Source organism: Nilaparvata lugens, chromosome 7 (genome assembly GCF_014356525.2).
Source record: "Nilaparvata lugens isolate BPH chromosome 7, ASM1435652v1, whole genome shotgun sequence".
Taxonomy (NCBI): domain Eukaryota; kingdom Metazoa; phylum Arthropoda; class Insecta; order Hemiptera; family Delphacidae; genus Nilaparvata; species Nilaparvata lugens.
The window spans coordinates 4,561,704-4,584,314 of NC_052510.1; the positions used below are offsets into that span (position 1 = coordinate 4,561,704).

The 22,611-nt window shown below is 37.2% G+C and overlaps 1 protein-coding gene across 2 annotated transcripts in view; it reads left to right on the forward strand.

The window, feature by feature from the left end:
* Positions 1-22,611, forward strand: part of LOC111051618 (vang-like protein 2) — a 43,142-nt gene that overhangs the window by 15,783 nt on the left and 4,748 nt on the right. The window contains exons 6-9 of one of the 2 annotated variants that reach the window (XM_039433471.1): positions 1,369-1,529; positions 14,872-15,055; positions 19,502-19,710; positions 22,042-22,385. In XM_039433471.1, coding sequence (XP_039289405.1) covers positions 1,369-1,529; positions 14,872-15,055; positions 19,502-19,710; positions 22,042-22,260 — 773 coding nt within the window. In that variant the 3' untranslated portion in view covers positions 22,261-22,385. Of the gene's footprint in view, positions 1-1,368; positions 1,530-14,871; positions 15,056-19,501; positions 19,711-22,041; positions 22,386-22,611 lie in introns of those variants that run through there. The other variant, XM_039433470.1, reaches the window with a different exon arrangement.

Here is a 22,611-nt window from a genome sequence, read left to right on the forward strand (position 1 = left end):
CTATTTTTTCGATGAGCATGAGCAAAAGGTTTTGCTGACGTTTATTCATAGAAAATGAAGCAAATGCTCCATATTTTAGAAGTATGAGCAAATGCTCAACTTTATTCATATGGCCCAATACATCGAGGAGCTCTGCAATATCCACATTACAGAACCAGCGCTCTGGAGAGGGTGTCGACCGCTCTACAGTGGATTGAGAGTCTACAATACATTGCCGGCTGAGCTCAGAATCATCGATGACGTGAGACGGTTCAGGTGGAGGTTGAAGGAGGAGATATTGGTTCAAGCTGCATCCTATATCATGGAGGAGTGTTTCCAGTTGTTTACATGAATAATTCCACTTTTCAATCATGGACTTTATTTTGTTTTCTCATTTAAACTTGATACTGGTTTTTGAGACTTTGTTTTTTATAATCAATATAAACTTTTTGACATGTCACATACTACTGAGCAATGCTACATTAAGTAGTGTTTATTGTGATTCAATGAATTCTATTCTCTATTCTATTCATTCAGCATGCGAACATGCGTTTGCCCTTGGACTTGCCAATCGTTCTGTGAGGACAGATCACGTGAAAACATTGAGACAGTGATTGCTTTAATTTTGCAATCTCCAAGGCATTTAGCACGCAAACATGTGTCAGCCCTTGGACTTGCCAATCTTTCTTTGAGGAACAATTTTTAAGTATTGGAAAGATGAAATTATGATTTCGCACTTTGTACACTTTAGCTGTGATACAAGTTATCCAGGTAATAACAATTTTAATCCAGGGTGCTTAATAGGATTAATGTTTTGAGAGGTTGGCCACCTACCGGGAAAACCGGGAGAACCTTGAATTCCTCATTATTTCACTAACCGGAAAAAATATCATGAATTCTTCATGAAGTTTTCCAATTACTCATGATTTTTTCATAAATTTTAATTAATTTAGTAAAGAAGTGTATTGTAACAATAAACTTAAATAAAAAAAATGCTTGATTGGCTAGCAATAATAATTGGCAATGTTTTTGAACTTCCTAACCTAAAAAAAATATCTAGAAACATCGATATTCTTGTCATGTCAAAAATTATTTGGAAATTTAAATATGCTATTCGTAATTCGTCATGGAAGATCAAACTGAAGATATCTATAATAAATTCTTTACGAATGTATCTTGATCCTCAAATGCCGCGTATGCTCTACCTGTAAAATTTGAAATTTTACGCTGGAAAACCGTGAATTACTTATGAATTTTTTATTTTAAAATGGGTGGCCACCCTGTTTGAATGTCTCCTCTATTAGGTTTTTTATTATTATTTTGTTTCTCCTGCAATTCTTATAATTTATCTGATTGTTTATCTAATTTGTGATGGTTTGTTGGTTTCAGGTCGGCTGAGCATACAGCGAGCGGCCGTTTGGCTACTGCAACGCTACTACTGCGAGTTTCCTATCTACAACCCCTATCTGGACAGACCTCCCACTTCGTCCAAGTCCCGCCACGCCAAGGCGTCATCGTTCAAGTACTATGATGTCGACAGCAATATGCAGGCAAGTGGTTGGCCTGATTAAAGTGAGTGACGTTATTTATTTATTTATTCAATCATTTAGAATTACACAACTTACAGAAAAGTACCACAGGCTTATAAGCCCAAAACTGTTCCAATTCTAATTTATACAACAGTCCAAATGTAGCTAGGCTATGTGTCACTTAACATTCTCCTATTACACACTCAATTTACAATTCGAAACACACAATAGTTATTTGTGCAACTAGTGCGCAAAGTGACAGTTTGCTGCACCGAAAGAAACGTTTACGCCCGAGCCGTAGGCGAGGGCGGAATGGTTTCTTGAGTGCAGCAGAGGAACTTTGGGCACGTATTTCACATTAAGTTTTTCCTATAGTTACCATTGAATATGAAAAGTGGGTAATTATGGGTAAAATTGCCTGAAATCCATCAAATGTAAATCTGTGTAATTTTATTATTAATAAATAAAATAGAATGTAGTATGTGTGTTTGAATGGTGGGCGGGGGGCTGTGTGCTGTCAACTGCTGTCATCCACAGTTGTCCACTCCATCAAGATTCTTATAACGTGCACCAGTCACAGTTACCAACTTAATTTTGATTCTGCTGCACTGGTGCTCCATATAACCTACTAACTATTTTGCGTTGCCATGTTGCAAATCTGGAGTGCAGGAAAAATTTTTCCCGCACTAGAGCGGAAAAGTGATTCTTTGCGTTCTGTAATCAGTGCAGCAATGGCCACTTTTCAACGTAACTGTAGGAAAAGATTATTTTTAAATTAAAAATAACTATATAGTGAGGTCCACGTTATAATGGCAGCATTTGATAACATTGGTGTTGCTATCCTTGTCTATCATTCGACAAAGCAGGGAAATCTATTTTCTTCCAGCTCTTCAAGTTGCCAGATCGTTTTTCAACAATGTGAAAATACAATCGAATAATGAAATATTTCATCTCAGTTATGAACATTCATTGAATAGTATATTATATTATCTTGACGAATAAAATATAATTGATAATTTTAAACAAGAATGAACAGTTGATATTACATGAGGTATTCCGGCATCAGCTATCCTCTATAGAAGGCAGTGGCAAGGCAGAGAATCTGCAAGGATGTTCTTCTATAGTGTGGTCCACGTTATAATGGCAGCATTTGATAACATTGGTGTTGCTATCCTTGTCTATCATTCGACAAAGCAGGGAACTCTATTTTTTTCCAGCTCTTCAAGTTGCCAGATCGTTTTTCAACAATGTGAAAATATAATCGAATAATGAAATATTTCATCTCAATTATGAACATTCATTATTTAAGAGTATATTTTTTGACGAATAAAATATAGGCCTAATTGCTAATTTTAAACAAGAATGAACAGTTGACATTACATGAGGTATTCCGGCATCAGCTATCCTCTATAGAAGGCAGTGACAAGGCAGAGAATCTGCAAGGATGTTCTTCTATAGTGTGGTCCACGTTATAATGGCAGCATTTGATAACATTGGTGTTGCTATCCTTGTCTATCATTCGACAAAGCAGGGAACTCTATTTTTTTCCAGCTCTTCAAGTGGCCAGATCGTTTTTCAACAATGTGAAAATATAATCGAATAATGAAATATTTCATCTCAGTTATGAACATTCATTGAATAGTATATTTTCTTGACGTATAACATATAATTGAATTGAATTGAATTGAATTGAATTACTGCCTTTATTTTCGTAGAGAGCGAAGTTAGGGCGCAGTCGGCCCTCTCTTACACTTAACTCTCTATTACAAGATAACAATACAAAACAATACAAATAATATAATAAAGAAAAAAAAAATTACAAACAATATGAAAAAAAAAACAAACAATATCTACTTATTTGAAATAATAACAAATTTTAAATAATTGTAAAGAGATGAAAATAAATTAACTTGGAAAAAATATATATAACAATACTGATTAATAGTAGTGATACTTCATCACTGTAGTGAACAAAATAAAAAAAAAAGAGATCCTAATGTATACAAAATACAAAAACGACCACTATAGTGTTTGCTATACATTCCATTCCTACATATTATTATAAATCTTGAAGTGAATAAGTAAACCACATTTATATTTAATTTATTGTAAAAAAAAAAAAAAAAGACCATCAAGGAGCCAATTTCCAGATTCTACATTCACACACACACACACACACACCACACACACAACACCACACACACACACACCACACCACACACACACACACACACACACACACACAACACACACACACACCACACCACACACACACACACACACACCCACACACACACACACACCACAACACACACACACACACACACACACACACACACACACACACACACACACCCACACACACACACACACACCACCACACACACACCACACCACACCACACACACACACCACACACACACACACACACACACACACACACACACACACACACACCACACCACACACACACACACACACACACCACACACACACACACACACACCACACCACACACACACACACACACACACACACACACACACACACACACACACACCCACACACACACACACAACACACACACACAACACACCACACACACACCACACACACACACACACACACACCACACACCCACACACACACCACACACACACACACACACACACACCACACACAACACACACACACACACACACACACACACACACACACACCACACACACCACACACACACACACACACACCACACACACACACACACACACAACACACACAACACACACACACACCCACACACACACACACACACACACACACACACACACGTACAAAGAAGATATATTAATCAATACACAGTCGCTATAAGTCGCTCCAGCCAGCCCCCCTCACAAAGTTCATGACAGCCGCACTGAACTGGGATTGCCGCTGAATTGCCCTCACCTCCATTGGTAGCGAGTTCCACAGTCGGCAGGCAGTCACATGAAAAGATCTGTTATAGACCACCGTACGATGCCTAGGCACACTCAACACAGACAAACTATTTCTAGTTCCACCTCTCCCAACCTCTCCCAGAAATCTAAATTTAAAACTCAAATAATCAGGGCTCTTATTGGCGATTAGTTTGAATAGAAACATAAGTATGCGGTAGGATCGAAACCTTTTGAGCCTAAGCACGTTAAGCTGAACGAAGTAGGGAGTGATATGTTCACCTCGATCTAGATTATTAACAAATCTTAAGCAATAATTTTGAGCTCTCTGAAGCCTATCAGACAGTGCCACAGTCATGTCATGGGTAACAGCGTCACAGTAGAGAAAGGTCGGAAAGATTAGGGTCTTTACCAGCATCAACCTTACCTGAAAAGGTAGAAAAGGGCTGATCTTCTTCAGAGAATGTATGCCAGCAAAGACCCTATTACAAGTGCTAGTAATGTGTTCGGTCCAGTCGAGATGTCTGTTCATTAAGACACCCAAGTTTTTTACTGTATTACAGTACTCCAACTGTTGGTCATTTATTGTCACAAAAGGTCCATTGGCATAGTCAAGGTTAGGTAAGCGTCTATTATGTCCTATTACTATTGCTTTTGATTTATTTTCATTAATGTTTAAACCATGTTGTGATGTCCATTCCGTGATGCTGAGTAAGTCAAAGTTCATTTTGTTAACAGCGTTGTCAAAGTCGTCAATGTCAAAATGCAAGTAAATTTGCAGGTCGTCAGCATACATGTGATATTTAGTATTGGTCAGTCTGTCAGGTAAGTCATTAATGTATAAGCTGAATAACAGAGGGCCCAGCACCGATCCCTGTGGCACACCCCTATTGACCACTCGCCACCCAGATTGACCTCCATTTGCCAGTACACACTGCTGTCTATCTGCTAGATATGATCTAATCCAGGCAATGCTGTTGGCTGAAAAACCCAGATTAATCATTTTTTTAAGAAGAAGAGGATGATATATTGAATTAAAGGCCTTACTCATATCAATCAGTACCATCAGAGTGAGCTGTCCATTATCCATAGCCAAGCGTATATCATCTGTTACACATAAAAGGGCACTCATAGTACTGTATCCCTTCCTGAAGCCTGATTGGAATTTATTGAGAAGGTTGAAAGTTGAAACATGACCATTAATTTGTTCATGTGCATATTTTTCAAGCCCCTTGGACATGACAGACAGCACTGCAACTGGACGATAATCAGATGGAGAGGAAGGATTGGAAGTTTTATTGAGAGGGATGATTTTGGAGGTTTTGAATTCAGTGGGGAAAACAGAAGAAATGAGTGAAGTGTTAAAGAGATGTGTGATGAATGGAAGGGCAATAGGCAAAATAATTTTAATAAATTTCATTGGAAGCAAATCAGCACCAACAGCTTCACTCTTGATGGACAAGATTGCATTCAGTACATTGGCTTCAGTCTCCGCAGCAAAGTAGAACTCATCCTGCCTTCGAGCTGTCCTGTACTGGTCTGAATACTCTTGTGCCATATCCAATGTCCCTGGAATATCCACAAAGAAATCATTCAATTCATCAGGGCTGTGATTCAGTATCAACCTGTTCCTATCCTTGCCAACTCCGAGTTTCCTCAGTGTTCGCCATTTGGATGCAGTCGATCTAGCAGACCCAAGAGTGCTGCGGAAGTATCGGCACTTGGAGTTTCGAAGTTGCTGTTTGCAGTGATTCCTTGCTCTTTTATACTCGGCAAACAGCAGCGGGTCACGTGAGCGCCTGGAAAGTCTGCATAATCTGTCTCGCTCCTTCATCAGCCGCCTGATCTCAGGACTAATCCATGGCGCCGGTACTCTTGTTACGCGCCTCACCTTAGGAGGTACAAACTTGTTGAATAGGTAATGTGTATACTCATAAAACATTGTCAGCATTACATTAACATCATTTGTAAAATAAAAAAAGTACCAGGGCAGACAAGACGCTTCTCTAAAAAGTTCAGGATAGTTAATATTCCTGAAATCTCGATAATGAATCAATCTTGGCTCAGGCTTGGGAACTTTGATGGCATAGACACAGTAAATAAGGTCATGGTGTGACAATCCTGGAGCCGGCATCTGTCCATGTGTTCTGACCGCATCCTCCTCTGAAACAGCAATCAGATCCAACAGGGTGTGGGAGGCTGAGGTATGGTGAGTGGCTTGCAGAGGCAACAGGGATAAATTACAGGAGTTGAAAATTGTCATTAATTGATTTTTTTCAGGTGAATTGTGTCTAAGTAAGTCCGTGTTAAAGTCACCCATGACTATGATATGTCTGTAGGCAGCCATACTCTCAATGAGGGCAACTTCAAACTCCTCCATAAACCCAATGTGCGGAGGTCTGTAGCATACAGCGATAAGCACCTTGCTCCCATTAATAAAAATATCCAGAAGCATGAACTCTGGTTTACTTGCTCTGTTTGTGTCGGATTTAACAATAATTCTAGGCTTTAGAGCATGCTTCACATAGGCTGCAACACCACCTCCGTTCTTATGAAGGCGATCATTTCTCAGCAACGAGTATCCCGCTAGTTCAACTCGTCCTGAAGGCACGATCGGTTTTAACCATGTTTCGCATACCAAGATCACATCACACTCCTGTGTCTCAAACATACAGCGAAACTCATCAATGTGACAACCTACAGACTGCGCATTCACATGAGCTACTTTGAGAAATTTTGAATAATTAAGAAAATTAATGCGGAGCTGCTCCCCAACGCTCAGCGCGGCGCCGTCATCATTTCGATAACTCATTGGCTGAGATTACAATGACTAACGCGAGAGGAAAAGGCCGACAGAGACAGACCCCACAATCATAGACTACATCAAAATATCTTCTCAACACTATCACACAAACATTCATACTCCCTTGCATACTTATTAATACTAATGAGATGTAGATCATGATGCTTTAACTAGATTTTAAGATTAGTAGGAATAAAAAAAAAAAGAAGAGACAAAGAAAGGGTGAAAATAGGTGAATTATAAGCGCGGAAAAAAAAATAAGCCCACCAGAAAGCCAGACGAACATCATTGACTCCAATATTATTATATATAAAAATTTTAAGTTCCATGATTATTGAATGAAACATTAAATTTAAGATCTTCCAAGCAACAAGTAATAAAACATGAGAGCTGACAGCCTGATGCTTAACAAGATGAGTTACTAGAGCAGATATGTAATCATAATTATTTAATCAATTCAGTGCGATAAAAGTTAATATAATTGGAAGTGATAAGAGAAAGAATTCCTATGCTAAATATGTCTTAAAGCGCATTGAAAGATAAATTTTCATTTACATCCTTACAAAAAGAAAAAAGAAGTAAATACATCAATAAAGTACAAAAGAAAAATAATGCTTTTTATTCTATGTAATGATATTCGATTGGTAGTGTCCATATTGGAAGTGAAATGTGGCTCAAACTAACAAGATATAATGAGGGCATGAGGAAAATCATCACAAACTGAGAGAATTGATTTGAAAAATAGATAAATGAATAAATCAGTAAAATACCAACAGTAATAGAACATAGCACAAACAGCATTGATCTACTAAAATATAACATTTATTCATAAGAAAGGAGACAGAAGAGAGTGGCAGATGCATAGGATAGCGATGCAGATAATTAAATAGCAAGAAAGAAAATAATTACATTTAGTAGGTAACGAATTGTTTTGTAAATCTGATCGAAATAATAAATCTACTAATTACATGAAAAATATATTAAATACATGAGAACAATTTGCATTCTAATACTATATCAATTGAAATGCATTGCACAAGATAGAGTAATTTGCAAAAAAAAGAAAAGATTAATAATATTCATCTCCAGAATGAAAAGAAGAATAAATGAATAAATATTTATATATTTTCCAATGAAAAAAATAAAATAAAATAAATAGATTAACTTACCCGTGATACTCATCCGCAAACCCACAAATCCACCACACTCATCCATCAAACTAGCTTACATTATTTATTCTGTGAGTCCACAATGTCATGATTGCTCGAATGAATTTTTCCGTTTTCGATCCATAAAATTCTTCCATCGATTGTCCATACATTTTTGAATCCAACCCTTGCTGCCACCTGCCTGAAGAAGTCATTCCGCCGCTTCGTGAGGTCCTCGCGAATCGTGATAGGAGTGCCCTTGAGCCGCCGCCTCGCCGAGATGACAGCACGCCGAGTTTGGTAGCTGATGAATTTTACCAGGACAGCTCGGCTCCTGGACTCGCCGGGGGCCGAAGGGCGGCCGACGCGATGACATCGATCAATCAGTGAAGTGTCCACTTTCAGGTCAAGTTTCTCGCTAAACATCTTTGTAACGACAGTTGTTATATTCTCCCCACTGACTTCAGGTATGCCAAATATTCTGACATTGTTGCGTCGTTGATACTGCGCTAATCCGTCCATTCGGCTCTCCTGAGACTCCTCGCGAGCAGCAAAATTTTTACGTATGACTGCCACTTCATTAGTGAGTGATTCAATCTTTTTTTCTATTTCCAAAAAGCGCGGCTCTATTACATCCATCACATGAGAAGTGACAATCTCTTTGAGTTTATCTATCACTTTATCGGCGACCCGATCCGCCAATCTGTCAAGGAATTCGTCGTTAGAGATGAACTCAGATAAGACTTTCTGAATCAGACTCTTCATTCCCCCGTCGCACTCCTCCTCGTGACCGGTAGGCGTGGTGTGAGGTGGAGGTGGGTCGAGCGATGCAGCCGAATTCTTGTCGCTTGCCTTATCTTTTGAAGCCTGTAACTTTGAGTTGCTTCTAGTACCAAAATTCATTTCACACGTTACACTTAGGACGTTTCTACACAAATGTCGTATGTTCAATCGCAATGAAATTGCACACTTCTGAAGATATCACTTCTCTACAACTGGTTGCAAAAAATCAAGTCACTAGCACAAGAACTTACGATAAAAACTCGAGTAAAATGCGGAGCCGACACAAAGCACGTCAAGCAAATTTCATGTTCCTTATCTCTCCTCCTTATAATTGATAATTTTAAACAAGAATGAACAGTTGATATTACATGAGGTATTCCGGCATCAGCTATCCTCTATAGAAGGCAGTGGCAAAGCAGAGAATCTGCAACGATATTCTTCTATACTTCTCCATTCTCATTTTAACGTGAACCTCACTCTACTCTGGATACTGTAAGCAAGATGTGGAACGGCGGGAATTGCCTCCACAAAATATTATGTAAGCACGATATGCCTTCACCAATTATGTAAGGGGAAAAGAACTATGAATACAAGAAAATAACAGAATAACTAGAACTTTAATGAGTCTTTAAAATATTTACATTTGAACAAAACAAGATTAATTTGATTATAAAAATAATATTTGATATGAATTAATGGGGAAAACACTCGCTTGCTGCTAATGATGATTCAATGTTTGTGGCTATGAAAATTTAAGAACAATGATTCAGTAGTCACCTACCTTTTTGAAATAGCTTCCCACTTTGGCATCCACTGGTATTTTGCGACTTTAGTATTTTAAAAGAACAAATATCAACTGAACCAATGAAAGGCTCAGAACCCGTCTCCCTTAACAATACAATTATTTTTATAGTGCCCGATCTGTGACAGAATAACTGTACTATCAAACGAACCGAAATCCAGCCTTTTTCACTGGATCAGCCGGACTTAACTCTCAGTCCTATCGAACGAGCTCACACACTCTGACTCCCAAAAGTAAAATTTTGGGTATTAAATACCCATGAAGCCATCTCAAGTACATATTTTTATCTGTCGCACAATCAGCACGTTTGTTATTAAAAACAAAAGAGAAGCTACATTAATTTTGACAACAAATGAAATAAACAATCTTTCTGTCGGTGACAAAAATTGTTCAAGGACAAAAACACTGTTCATTAAACTTTTACAATTTAAAACTCTAAAATCCTGATCAATATGAGATAAATATATGATTCATATATATGTCCCATATGACCAGGTGACAATTCTAACTTGAAGAAGGTATACTACTACCTCCGTAAACAAAGCTGTAGTGCATTCGTGTGACGTCAGCACTGGTAGGGCTCCTACACCAATAACAATTCGTTGCTTTCAGCCGATCTATATCAGCTAGTGTTTTGATTAGTGTAGAAACCCTACCTGTGCTGACGTCACACGAATGCACTACGGCTTTGTTTACGGAGGTAGTGGTTCTACACGTCTCAAATTACAAGCTTTTGGAAATCTTCTTTCAGTAACTAGGTCAACCATGGAACCGTGGGTACCAGGTTCTATGGTGAGGTCCACGTTATAATGACAGTATTTGATTGAAATTGGTGTTGCTATCTTTGTCTATCAGTCGACAAAGCAGGTAGCACTATCCTTTTCTAGCTCCGCAACGATACCATATCTGATTTTTACAATGTAGAAATATAATTAATTAAGGTAGAGAATCGGCAACGCTGTTATCATATCTTTATCCACTGTCATTATAACGTGGACCTCACTATAGTAACACTAGCTCTTTTATGTAAGAACAAGGGCATATTGGATAGGTACTCTAGATAAACTGCTTCCTTAATTAAATAATTACTTCATGCAAATTAAGAAATGTAATAAATCTATGAGAAATGCTAGAATATTTTGTAGAAATGTTAGACAGTTGACATTATTAACTCTTAATATAGTAGCATTAATTTACCTACTTCATATGCTCGCATTTTTAAAAATTTAAGATATGATCAATCTGCAGTTGGCAATTTCGCTTGCTCTTCAATCAGTCATTTGTTCTATTGGAGGAGTCAATTTTTTTAAACATCTTTATTGCCCATAAAACAAAATACAAAATAAAAAGCTTACAAAAGAAATATTCTAGATTATAATAATATTTTATGCTATTTTACAAATAAATTAAAATTACATGGCACCACCCAGCAAGGGCAAAACCCTGACCGCTGAGTGAGAGTATCAGCTGTTTAGACAATATAAAAATTTATTTACTAATAATCAAAGCTACAAAAAATCGAAGTTAACAATAAATTACTAGTAATTATAATATTTGACTGATGTCGAAGAAAAATTTTTGTATCACCCACTTATTTATCTGTTCCATCCTCTGTCTACCCCTATTAGAAAGATATTCTGACAATGCATTTGGCATGATATTTATTATTTTTGAGCTAAGATACCCCAATTATCTTCGCACTATTGTCAAATCTGAATAGTTAATATTATAAATGTTATGAGATGTAACTCTCAGGTTATACATAGAAACGTTATTATTCACTGTAAATTCCTCCTTCCTCATCCATGCATAATAGAGAAGTTTCTTTATATAAATTTGACGTACTGTTATCACTTTAAATTCGGCAAATGTTTCACTACTAGAAAAAGCCCTTGGCTTATTAAGAATTGCTTTTATTATCATTTTTTGAAATGTAAAAATTTTATTCATGAAAACATCATACGCTCCTCCCCATACCACTAACCCATTTTGCTGCACCGATTGAACATAGGCAAAGTAAAAGGACCCTAAGTAATTTAATGTCTAATATTTTAAATGACCATTTGAGCTCTGTTGCACACTGTTTATGAAGAACAATACGTTATTAAATTATTCCAATAAGAACTATCAACTATTTCAATAAGAACAATAAATTTAACTAAATAAGCTTATCAAGCTTTGCTTTCTAAAGCTATTCATTCACAACACCCAGCTATGTGTAGCTAGGAGTACTTCTTCAGAAGACGTATCCGTCCTATATCCCAATGTTGAAAGGCTACGTTGGTGTGAACGGGGCAGTTTGCGTAGCCTGGATTAACCTTAGACCATTTATAGAGTAGACACGCTGGGAAGTCTAGCCTCTGAAGCCAACATCTACTGCCAAATCCGCCCATCTTGACGTCACAACCAAGCTAACAACAATGCATTGTTCAACAACAATGTAAGTTAAACACCACAAACACTCACACAACAAACTTTTGTGACGTCAAGGTGGGTGGATTTGTGCTGTAGAGATGTTGGCTTCGTCGACTTTTAGTATGAATATACAATTGGCCGTGTCTATTCTGTAAATGGTCTAAGGGATTAACATTGGGGACATAGGACGGCTGCGTATTTCTAGCTACACGTAGCTGGGTGAGTTACGACCTGTATACCCAGTTGCACAAAGTCTGATAACTTTTAATCCCAATTAAATTCCACGAAAACCAATCAGAGAAACCTTCTGTGATTGGTTTTCGAGGGATTTAATCCTGATTGAGTTTTAACAGGGCATGGTAGTTGGATGGAGCATTTTGATGTGTAAATGGCATCATGATTGTCATTTAGCAATGTAAGCTTATTTATGTTTACATTGTTTATCAGATTGCCATCAAATTACCGTGCTTCCAGGACAGACCTAATAGTATGCCGTAGACAGTTCCCCTATGTAGTAAATAAATTGATTAACCTGTTACCAGAAAATTTAATTTTAGATAGCATCACTAAATCAAGTACAAAAAATTAATTGATTGGATTAAATCAACAAATGTTTTTCACCTAATTCACAACTCAATTTGATTTTTTTTCTCTAGTATTGCCATCAAACTTACATACAGTATAATATACTGTATTATATATATTAATATATAATATCTAATAATAATATTTAATATATATTATATATTTGGGTTTTCCCCACTTTCACCTTGATTGAATTGTATACTTATAATTATAATAATAACTTTTTATTGTCAAAAACAATGCATAAAAAGAAATTATAATTAATAATCAATAATCTAGAGACTAAGCTAATATAATAATTGATGAATCTTATGATTATTATATACATTTTATGGTAATATACATTCCTTTGACAACAAATACTCGCATGCAAGGGAAGTTTCCCTGTACGCATGGAGGAGTTGCTGCAGACCGAGAAACTCTGTTATAGTGAAAAAATCAATCATCGAATACCTAACATAGCCTACTAATAAATTGTCAAGTAATTACAACTAAGAAAGAAATTATAAGGGTTTGAAATATAAAAATATTATAGTTAAGCTTACCTTGTTGAATCAAAGTTTTTCTATTGGAAGTAATAGTATCGTTTTCTGTGTTGGTACTCGTCACCGGCACTCAAACTGTGGTTTTGCTGGTTTCGCCGAAATAGTATATTATTATGTTATAGTTATTTGTGCAACTAGTGCGCAAAGTGACAGTTTGCTGCACCGAAAGAAACGTTTACGCCCGAGCCGTAGGCGAGGGCGGAATGGTTTGTTGAGTGCAGCAGAGGAACTTTGCGCACGTATTTCACATTAAGTTTTTCCTACAGTTACCATTGAATATGAAAAGTGGGTAATTATGGGTAAAATTGCCTGAAATCCATCAAATGTTTTTCTGTGTGGTGTGTGGGTGGCACTGTACTGTCGCTGTCATCCACTGTTGTCCTTCATTATAATATATAATTAATAAGGTGCTCGTTGTGCTTCGTTATTATTATGACGTGCACCTCTGCTGTTACCAACTTCATTTTGATTTTGCTGCACTGTTGCTCCATATAACCTACTAAGTATTTTGCGTTGCCATGTTGCAAATCTGGAGTGCAGAAAAGATTTTTCCCGCACTAGAGCGGAAAAGTGATTCTTTGCGTTCTGTAATCAGTGCAGCAATGGCCACTTTTCAACGTAACTGTAGGAAAAATAAATTAATTAACCTGTTACCCGAAAATTTAATTTTAGATAGCATCACTAAATCAAGTACAAAAAAATAATTGATTGGATTAAATCAACAAATGTTTTTCACCCAATTCACAACTCAATTTGATTTTTTTCTCTAGTATTGCCATCAAACTTACATACAGTATAATAATACTGTATTATATATTTGGGGTTTCCCCACTTTCACCTTGATTGAATTGTATACTTGTAATATTATAGTTAAGCTCACCTTGTTGAATCAAAGTTTTTCTATTGGAAGTAATAGTATCGTTTTCTGTTTTGGTACTCGTCACCGGCACTCAAACTGTGCTTTTGCTGGTTTCGCCAAATTAGTATATTATTATACTAAAAATAATTATTTTAAAAATCTACATTGTGAAAATAATTAAAGAAATAAAATTTTGTGAAGTGAACAACTACAAGACAACCTATTTTGGACTATGTGTAACCTTATACAAATTTGGGAGAGGAATAGCAGAAGGTTACCTTATTTTTTCTCTCCCTATAATTTTTATGATGTACTTTTTGTATGAATTAATAATAATATGAATTAAAAATTATGTTAAAAAAATTATACTTCTTATTCTAAAATATTACTTTTTGTAATCTGTATTCATTTGTGAATATTTTTTGTAAGGCAATAAAATTTGATTCGATTTGATTTGATTTGATTTAACTCTGATTCGTGCTGTCTTCAGATGGCGTCGGGCGGTCGAGTGGTGGGTGGTCGCGGAGGCAGTAGGCGTGACTCGTCGCACAACGAGCGCTTCTATGAGGAGCACGACTGGGAGCGCCGCGTCAGGAAGCGAAGGGCCAGGCTGATATCGGCCACAGAGGACGCCTTCACGCACATCAAACGCCAGCCGCATCTCATGAATACAGGTCAGACGTCCAAATATTATTAGTATTTAGTATCAAATTAGGAAACCAAACTTGACCACCAGTGGGTGTTCATGGGTGAAGGAAGCTGGGACGCCAGTGAGACACCCAAGGAAAGTGTCCTCAATGTAATAAAGATGATAAGAACTAATGCCCCGCGACTTTCTCAGAAATTTGGGGAACTATTGGTGGCAGTGGCGGCTCCTCTTAAGGTTGCAAGGCTGCACAACCCCCAACAAATCAGGCAATAGAAAGAGACTTTCCTTTTTTGAAACTTCCTGATAACATAGGAAGACAATACAACCAATATATTCATGTTGTTGCCTTGTATATACATAAAAATAAGTGTAAAATGAACACAAGAGGTATGGTTCATTCATACAACACCCACCAAAGACAACAACTTGATACCCAACGTACAAGATTAACCAAAGTACAGAAGTCCCATCACGTCTTAGGAACAAAGGTCTACAATAGGTTGCCAGAGTCAATAAAAAATTATCCAATCTATTTGTTCGGCAAATTACTGTTCGATCTTCTGCGTGCAAACCCCTTCTATTCTTTGGAGGAGTTTTTCACACACACTTTATAATAAATTAAGTGTTAAGTGCTATGAATATTCTATTGACGTTGCTGATGACTGTATGGTCCGATAGCAAAAGAATTAAATCTATCTATCTATCTAACAATTTGATGGTAATATTATTGAAAATTATTTTCTCAATTCCCACAACATTCATCAGCAGAAAGCCAGAACAGATAGTCCAACATTTTGAATTTGCGCGGTCCGAAGAAGGAACGCATAGCATTTGCAACCCCCTATGACGCGTCGCTTATAATATGGGAGAATAACATTGGAAGTGCTGGCAAACCAGTTGGTTGCTATGACAACGGAAGGCTTTCTGAGGATCGCATGGCTGCAGCGAACCTACAACCAGTCATTCTATAGAAACTATGATATCGATAGTCGATAGTCGTATCGATAGTCGATAGTCGTATCGATAGTCGATAGTCGTATCGATAGTCGATAGTATCACACTACAGACGACAGACCACGTTGAAAAGTTTCATTTGTTTTGATTTGAGGATTGTAAGTGATGGAGTAGGCTAATAAACGAAATAAACGTGTGTGTAATAAACGAGGATATGTGTAAGTGATCGTGTAATAAACGAAAGCTATATTTATTCCATTGGAAAATTTATTGGATGATTGGATATTTAGTTAATAGCAATTAAGAATGAAATTAAACTTGAGAAGTTTGTAAGACCTCCAAATCTTGAGAATTCCACTCACGCTGTAAGGGTTTACGTGAACGCGTAAGTACAAGCGGCAGTTAAAAAAAATAATTGTGCTATTGTATTTCCAGGCTAATAATATTAAGACTGATCTAATGTAAAACAGTTTTGGGCTGTCTATTTATATTGCATTGTTTGAATCGTGTAATTTACGGTATTCATTTCACTTATTGTTATCTCTTACAGTGACTTGGAATTTTGTTAGAAAAAATGATATAATTTATGATCTATGTAATGATAATTTAATAATCCCTATTTATTGCTTTCTTATGTACTATTTATTTATTTATAAGGTTAGCAAAAAAAAAAATACAAGAATCGGAAAAGAAAAAACAGGCTATTGCCTAAAACTTCTTCAATTTCCTAATTTAGTTTTAAATTGTCCAAATATTATAGGTTATGTCCATTCAAATTTCTACACCAAATCAAAATCTAAAATATAAATTAGAATAAAACAAATAATTTCAAATTTGGGACTATGAAAGTTGGGATTGGTATATGCAACCTTCAAACTATACTTACACCAGCCGCCACTGTGGTGGCCTAATTTTATATTATTTTTATCAATAATTCACATTAGCCACATGACATCTTTGTAATTGAAAGAACTGAATAATCACAGTATGTGAATCAGTTTCCATGAAAGCATTGTGAACTGGGGTTAACGAATTTAGTAATTAGCTGTGGATAAGTAATCACTTTTTGAGTGTGACCACATTAGATGCGTAGATCACAAAAACTACTCGACAGCGAACACACCTTTTTGTACGTTCCAACGCTCCATAGCGGCTGAAACGGCATAGTATGGGCCGTCTGCTAACATTAGTTCAAGGTTAATATCCCCTCCCGATGCCGAGTAATATCGGTTCGAAAAACATGCGTCTCCTGCGCACCACTTTATACATTAGTCTCAATTACATACGCCTCAATTTTACTCAGGGGCGCCATTTAGGGGGGGGGCAGGATCAGTTAAATAATGAAAATGCGGGTCCATCTACACGAATCCTTAGAATCTCATACTGATTTAATACTCTTTTTCAACAGCAGTAGTATAATTCCTTCCACAGTATTAACAATGTAGGAAAATTGTCTTGAAAATATCGATACGGGTACGGAGTAATAAAGAATGCTGTATATTTTTCTCTGTGGTATAGTTGAAGCTTGAATATAGAATGGGTTCAATTATTGATGAGGGCACAATAAGTGAGTTATTGCATAAATCTCAACGTGAAAATTAACAAGTTGCAAGATGTCACAGTGAAAGCAAAAGAAAGGGCACAATCAGACAGTCAAAAATGTTTGTACATAGTTGGTGAGAATTATGGGAACAGCTTAATGTTCCTTTAGCTTTCTAACTGAAAGTTATTTTCCAATTAGAATATGATTCCCAACGAAATTGTTAAAATTGTCATTGTAAAAGAAAAATTTATCTTTTTCCATGATTTTTAAGAAATCTGTTTCAGTGCATTCCTACTTTAGGGCCTCTCTGGAGACCTATATTTCTAATAAATATTTCATGATTATAACTAATAATGTAAAACACTTATTAAAATGGGCTGCTTTTAAATTAATAAAACAAAATAAATCTTATAGCACCCTTTATTCTTTAAAAAAACTTTAAAATAGTTTTTTAAAGAATAAAGGGTGCTATAAGATTCATTTTGTTTTATTAACTAATAATGTATATGTTTGTATTGATGTTTCAACCACATTTGTATAAAACTGGAAAAATTGAAGCATATTATAACATCTTCGAATGTAACATTTATGGGGAAAAACCCAGGACCCTCAATCCTTCGGTGGTATTCCTTCCCCCCATAAATGTTTGGTAAAATGGTGCCACTGATTTTTTCTTGATTGTTGAATGAGCATTACGAGTTACTACTGCCTACTTTTTGGCTTGAGGCTAGAGTTTGACGGACGAACTGTAGGGTGTTGACAGTCTTGGCAAATTTATTGCAGCAAAGATACACTGACTGTATGCTACCTGTATTCATTGATAGAGTGCTATGTGATCTTCTCAAATTCTCATTGAAATCCTGGAGATCAGAAAATCATTCAGGCGATTTTGTAAAATGAAAAAAATTTCCTCAATGGAGGGAAACCCTCTATATTTGACATGTCGTACACCGTTTAAGCTGTGCTCATTAAATGCGGTTCAATATCTTCTCTTCTCCAAGTACCGTCTCCATTTCGGAGGTTGGCAATCATTATGGCAATTTTCACCTTGTTCACAGCCGCTCTAAATAGGTCATTGGTTGTGCATTTAAACGCTTCCCTCAGGTTTCTCAACCAAGACATTCTTCTACGTCCCACCGAGCGCTTACCAAATATTTTACCTTGGATTATGAGGTGCAGAATCATGTACTTGGGTCATTACGTTTGCACAGCCAAAGCTTAAACTGAATTTAATAAGCTGGTTGCTTAAACTCAAAATGAAACACATTATAACAAACTGGACTTTATACGGATTTAATCCAGTTTAAAATGAAATTTAGTTTAAACTGTCACTGTGCAAACGGCCCTAAGTGTCCATGCTTCCAACCCATACAATAGAACAGGGAACACATAGAACAGGGAACTTCAAGAGACGGGTCCTAACCTCAAAAGACAAGTCACGAGCCGACAGTAGAGTTCTCATTTTTACAAAGGCACCTTTTCAATTCTCATTTTTATTTCTGGCATGTGACTTGCATTGCAGCTGATGCGTGTTCCCAGATAGTTATATGCCTCTACCCACTCTATCATATCCTGTCCAGCAAATAGGTGCTCTTGTGGAATTTTCTGCTTTGTAATGACTATGTACTTTGTTTTTTTTCTTGGCATTTAATGTGAGCCCATATTCCTCACTTGTCCTTATCAAATTGCTTAGCATTCTTTGCAGGTCTTCTATGCTTTCAACAAGGAGTACAGTGTCTGCATAGCGGATGTTGTTTATATGGGTACCATTGATGACAATGCCCGCTGCTTCTTCTTCAAGAGCTTCTGCTATGATATTTTCCGAGTATAATATTACAAAATAATAATAATAGTCGTTGTCATTGTCCGTTTATGGGTGTGTACTCTCGACGATAACTTTCGAATGCTTTCATCAATTGATTAGTAAATAGTGCTAATATAATTGAATTGAAAAAAAAATATGTTTGCAATCAGGTGGCGGCGTGTTAATGGAACCGGAGGAAGCAGCAGCTGCGGTGTTCCCTGGGTTGGCCCGGGCACTGCAGAAGTATCTGCGAGTCACCAGACAGCAACCTTGGCATTCGCCTGACAGCATTTTACAGCATCTGGCGCACTGCCTTGCTCACGACCTGTCGCCACAGGCATTCCTACAGCCTTACATGCAGCCGGCGCCCGTGCTGATGGTGAGTGATTCATTTCAAACAAGCAGTGTTGGGTATTGGCAAGTCCAATAGCCCGGCCCGCGGATAGATTTTGTCCGGCCCGCCGAGAGTTACTGCTACAGATTTTTTAAAATATATATCTATACACATTTCTGACAACAACTGTGAGTTCAGTACTCTTCTCTTTTTCTCTTAAAAGCCACGCCATTTCTCAGTAAGTGTAAAATAAGCTGTTAACAAGCAGCGATCAACCATTCAGTAGTTCACCCATAAATATCGGGGACCGAGCTTCGCTCTGGAGTACAAAAGCATAAAAAATGTATTACGAAAGAAGAAATTATAATAACATTCATACAGAAATGTTCTATCTAATCACAGTAAATTGAGATTAATTCCCAAAGGGAAGACAAAAATTTCCCTCACAAAGGCCCAGTTGCACAAAAGCCGGTTAGATTTTAATCCTGATTAACTTCACGTGAACCAAATCAGAGAAGACCATTTCAAAAAGATGGATCTACTGGAATTAATCAGAATTGAAAATAACCCGGCTTTTTTGCAATTGGCACTAAGTACCTCATTGAATGATTACTAAAGTTCAACAGCTGAGTCATAATTTGGACACAGTCCAACACACATGAACTCGCTCACTCACTTCCATCACCAACAGACAACGAAATAATTATTATCAGCTGTTTTTCCAAGGATGATCAATAATTATACTTTTGATGTCCTTCAGCGAATTTTCCAAGGGATGAGACCTAAAGTGCGAGATAAATTACTTTTAACACGGCTCTTTCTCGAAGACGGAGAGGTCCGATGCTCTATCCTCCACTAATCACTCCCACTACCTAGCAGCATTCTCCTTCTTTTGTGTCTGAGTGAGAGGGCTTTGTAACGCGACGCGGCAACACTCCCCTCCATCTATTGCTGGCAATAGCAGGTATATTGGTTTGTGTATGTTACAGAGATGTTTTCATCACATGATAACATGAAGCAAAATGACATGGCGCATCCAATTGTGCGCAGGATGTCCGTCTGTGTCTACGCTACAAACTGTGGAGGGAGAAATGGGTTTCTCCTCTTCATGTTAAAAGTAATTTCTCTCGCACTTTAGTGCAATCGAATCTTTATATTATAAACCTACTATGTTCTGAATTTCGTGAGAATCGTTAGAGCCGTTTTCGAGATCCGGTGAAATACAAACATATAAACATCTAAAAATCCAAACATTTAAACATAAAAACAGAAGTTGCTCGTTTAATAGTATAGGATAAGGCTACGTTATAATTAATAATTTCATATAATAGTTGATATTAATTAATTTTATTCTACATACTCCCGTTCTGAATTCTTCTTAAGAGTAGAATGGATTTTTAATGAGCCATTTTCTCAAATGTCTAAGAAATACAGGCAGGGGAAGGGTACGGAAGGAGGTTGGTAGAAGATTGAAAAATTTTATCCCCACTACTGGAAAACTCGAAAGAGATTAAGTAAGTCTGAATGTAGGTACGTGAAGATCTCCACTGGCCCTAGTCGGATAATATTGTGAATTTCACTGGCAACCGTCAATATATTTTTCGCCACACTGCACAGAAAGCAGCTGTTTTCCAGTCCCTACGTAGATCTGAAAGACATTGTTTGCAGACGACTCTCGTCTGACGTCAGAACAGGTTTCTTTCCGGCCCAGGCCGGAAAGAATACCCTTTCCAGCCGCTAACATGAAACTAAGAAAGGTGATCAAAAAACAGCTGATCAAAAAACTTTTCGTTATTTGCTTTCATTATTCAATAATTAGAACATTTATAATAATATCATCTTATTGTCATTTGAAAGAATAAAAAAGTATAAACTCAACCTCCCACATGATTGAGCATCATCTTTTAGGTTATTTAGACAAATCAGAATAAAAATAAAAATACTTGGACAATTTCCTGACATTCAGATTACCTCAGATTTGCTAGAGCTATCATCTTCCACTTCTGCTTTTGGAAGTGCTTAGTAAACAACTATTCTCATATATATATTGTTTATTTTCGTGTGTGGCGAAGTTATAGTCTATTTCGCACCTAGGGTCGAAAATGAGACTTTTCCGACTGTCAATCTTTTCTAATCCTCGGCCTATGGCCTCGGACTTGAAAACCGATTTCGAGCCGGAAAAGTCTCATTTTCGACCCTAGGTGCGAAATATACTATTTCCCTCAATTTTATCTCCTTCAAACACTGATACAAACATTCATTGAAGACTGTTAATATTGAATTTTCCTTGAATAGCGGTTTACAATGAATCTGCATTACTTAATATTCTGACTGCTTCATTAGTGAAGAATAAATATTGTGTTTGTTTGTTTGTAGAACGAAAAGGAGCGCGTACCGGTGCAGACGTGGTCGCTGGTGTGCGGCGAGCTGCTGTCGCGCCCGCTGCGCCCCGGCTGCTCGTTCCAGCTGCGACAGAAGGACGTGTCGCTGCTCTGCCAGGTGGTCGCACTGCCCCACCTCAACCTCACCGAGGAGGTCATCGACCCCACCAGCAACCGGTTTGTTCTACGGTTGAACTCGGAGACGTCCGTTTGACGGCCGCCAAGGGGTGGGGGGTAGGCTAGTAAGTGAGTAACTGTTGGTTGATTGGTCGAGGGTCTGGTTCAAAGAAAATTTAGGGCCGGTTTCCGAGCTCGGGATTTAGCTAAGTTCTAGACTTTAAACAGCTGGAGGTAGAGAATTGGCTTTACGAAACGGGGTGTAGTCGCAGTTTTTATGATCATCCTTATTTTATAATTCCATAATTGGAAACGTTTTTCCTTGACGAAATGAAACATTCCTGAATAATATTCATAATAGCCGCCCTTTATCTCTTTATTTTATCTTGTGTTCAATTTTCTAGTTTTTGGAAATTTAATTTAAGCGTAGACTGCGACTACGCCCCGT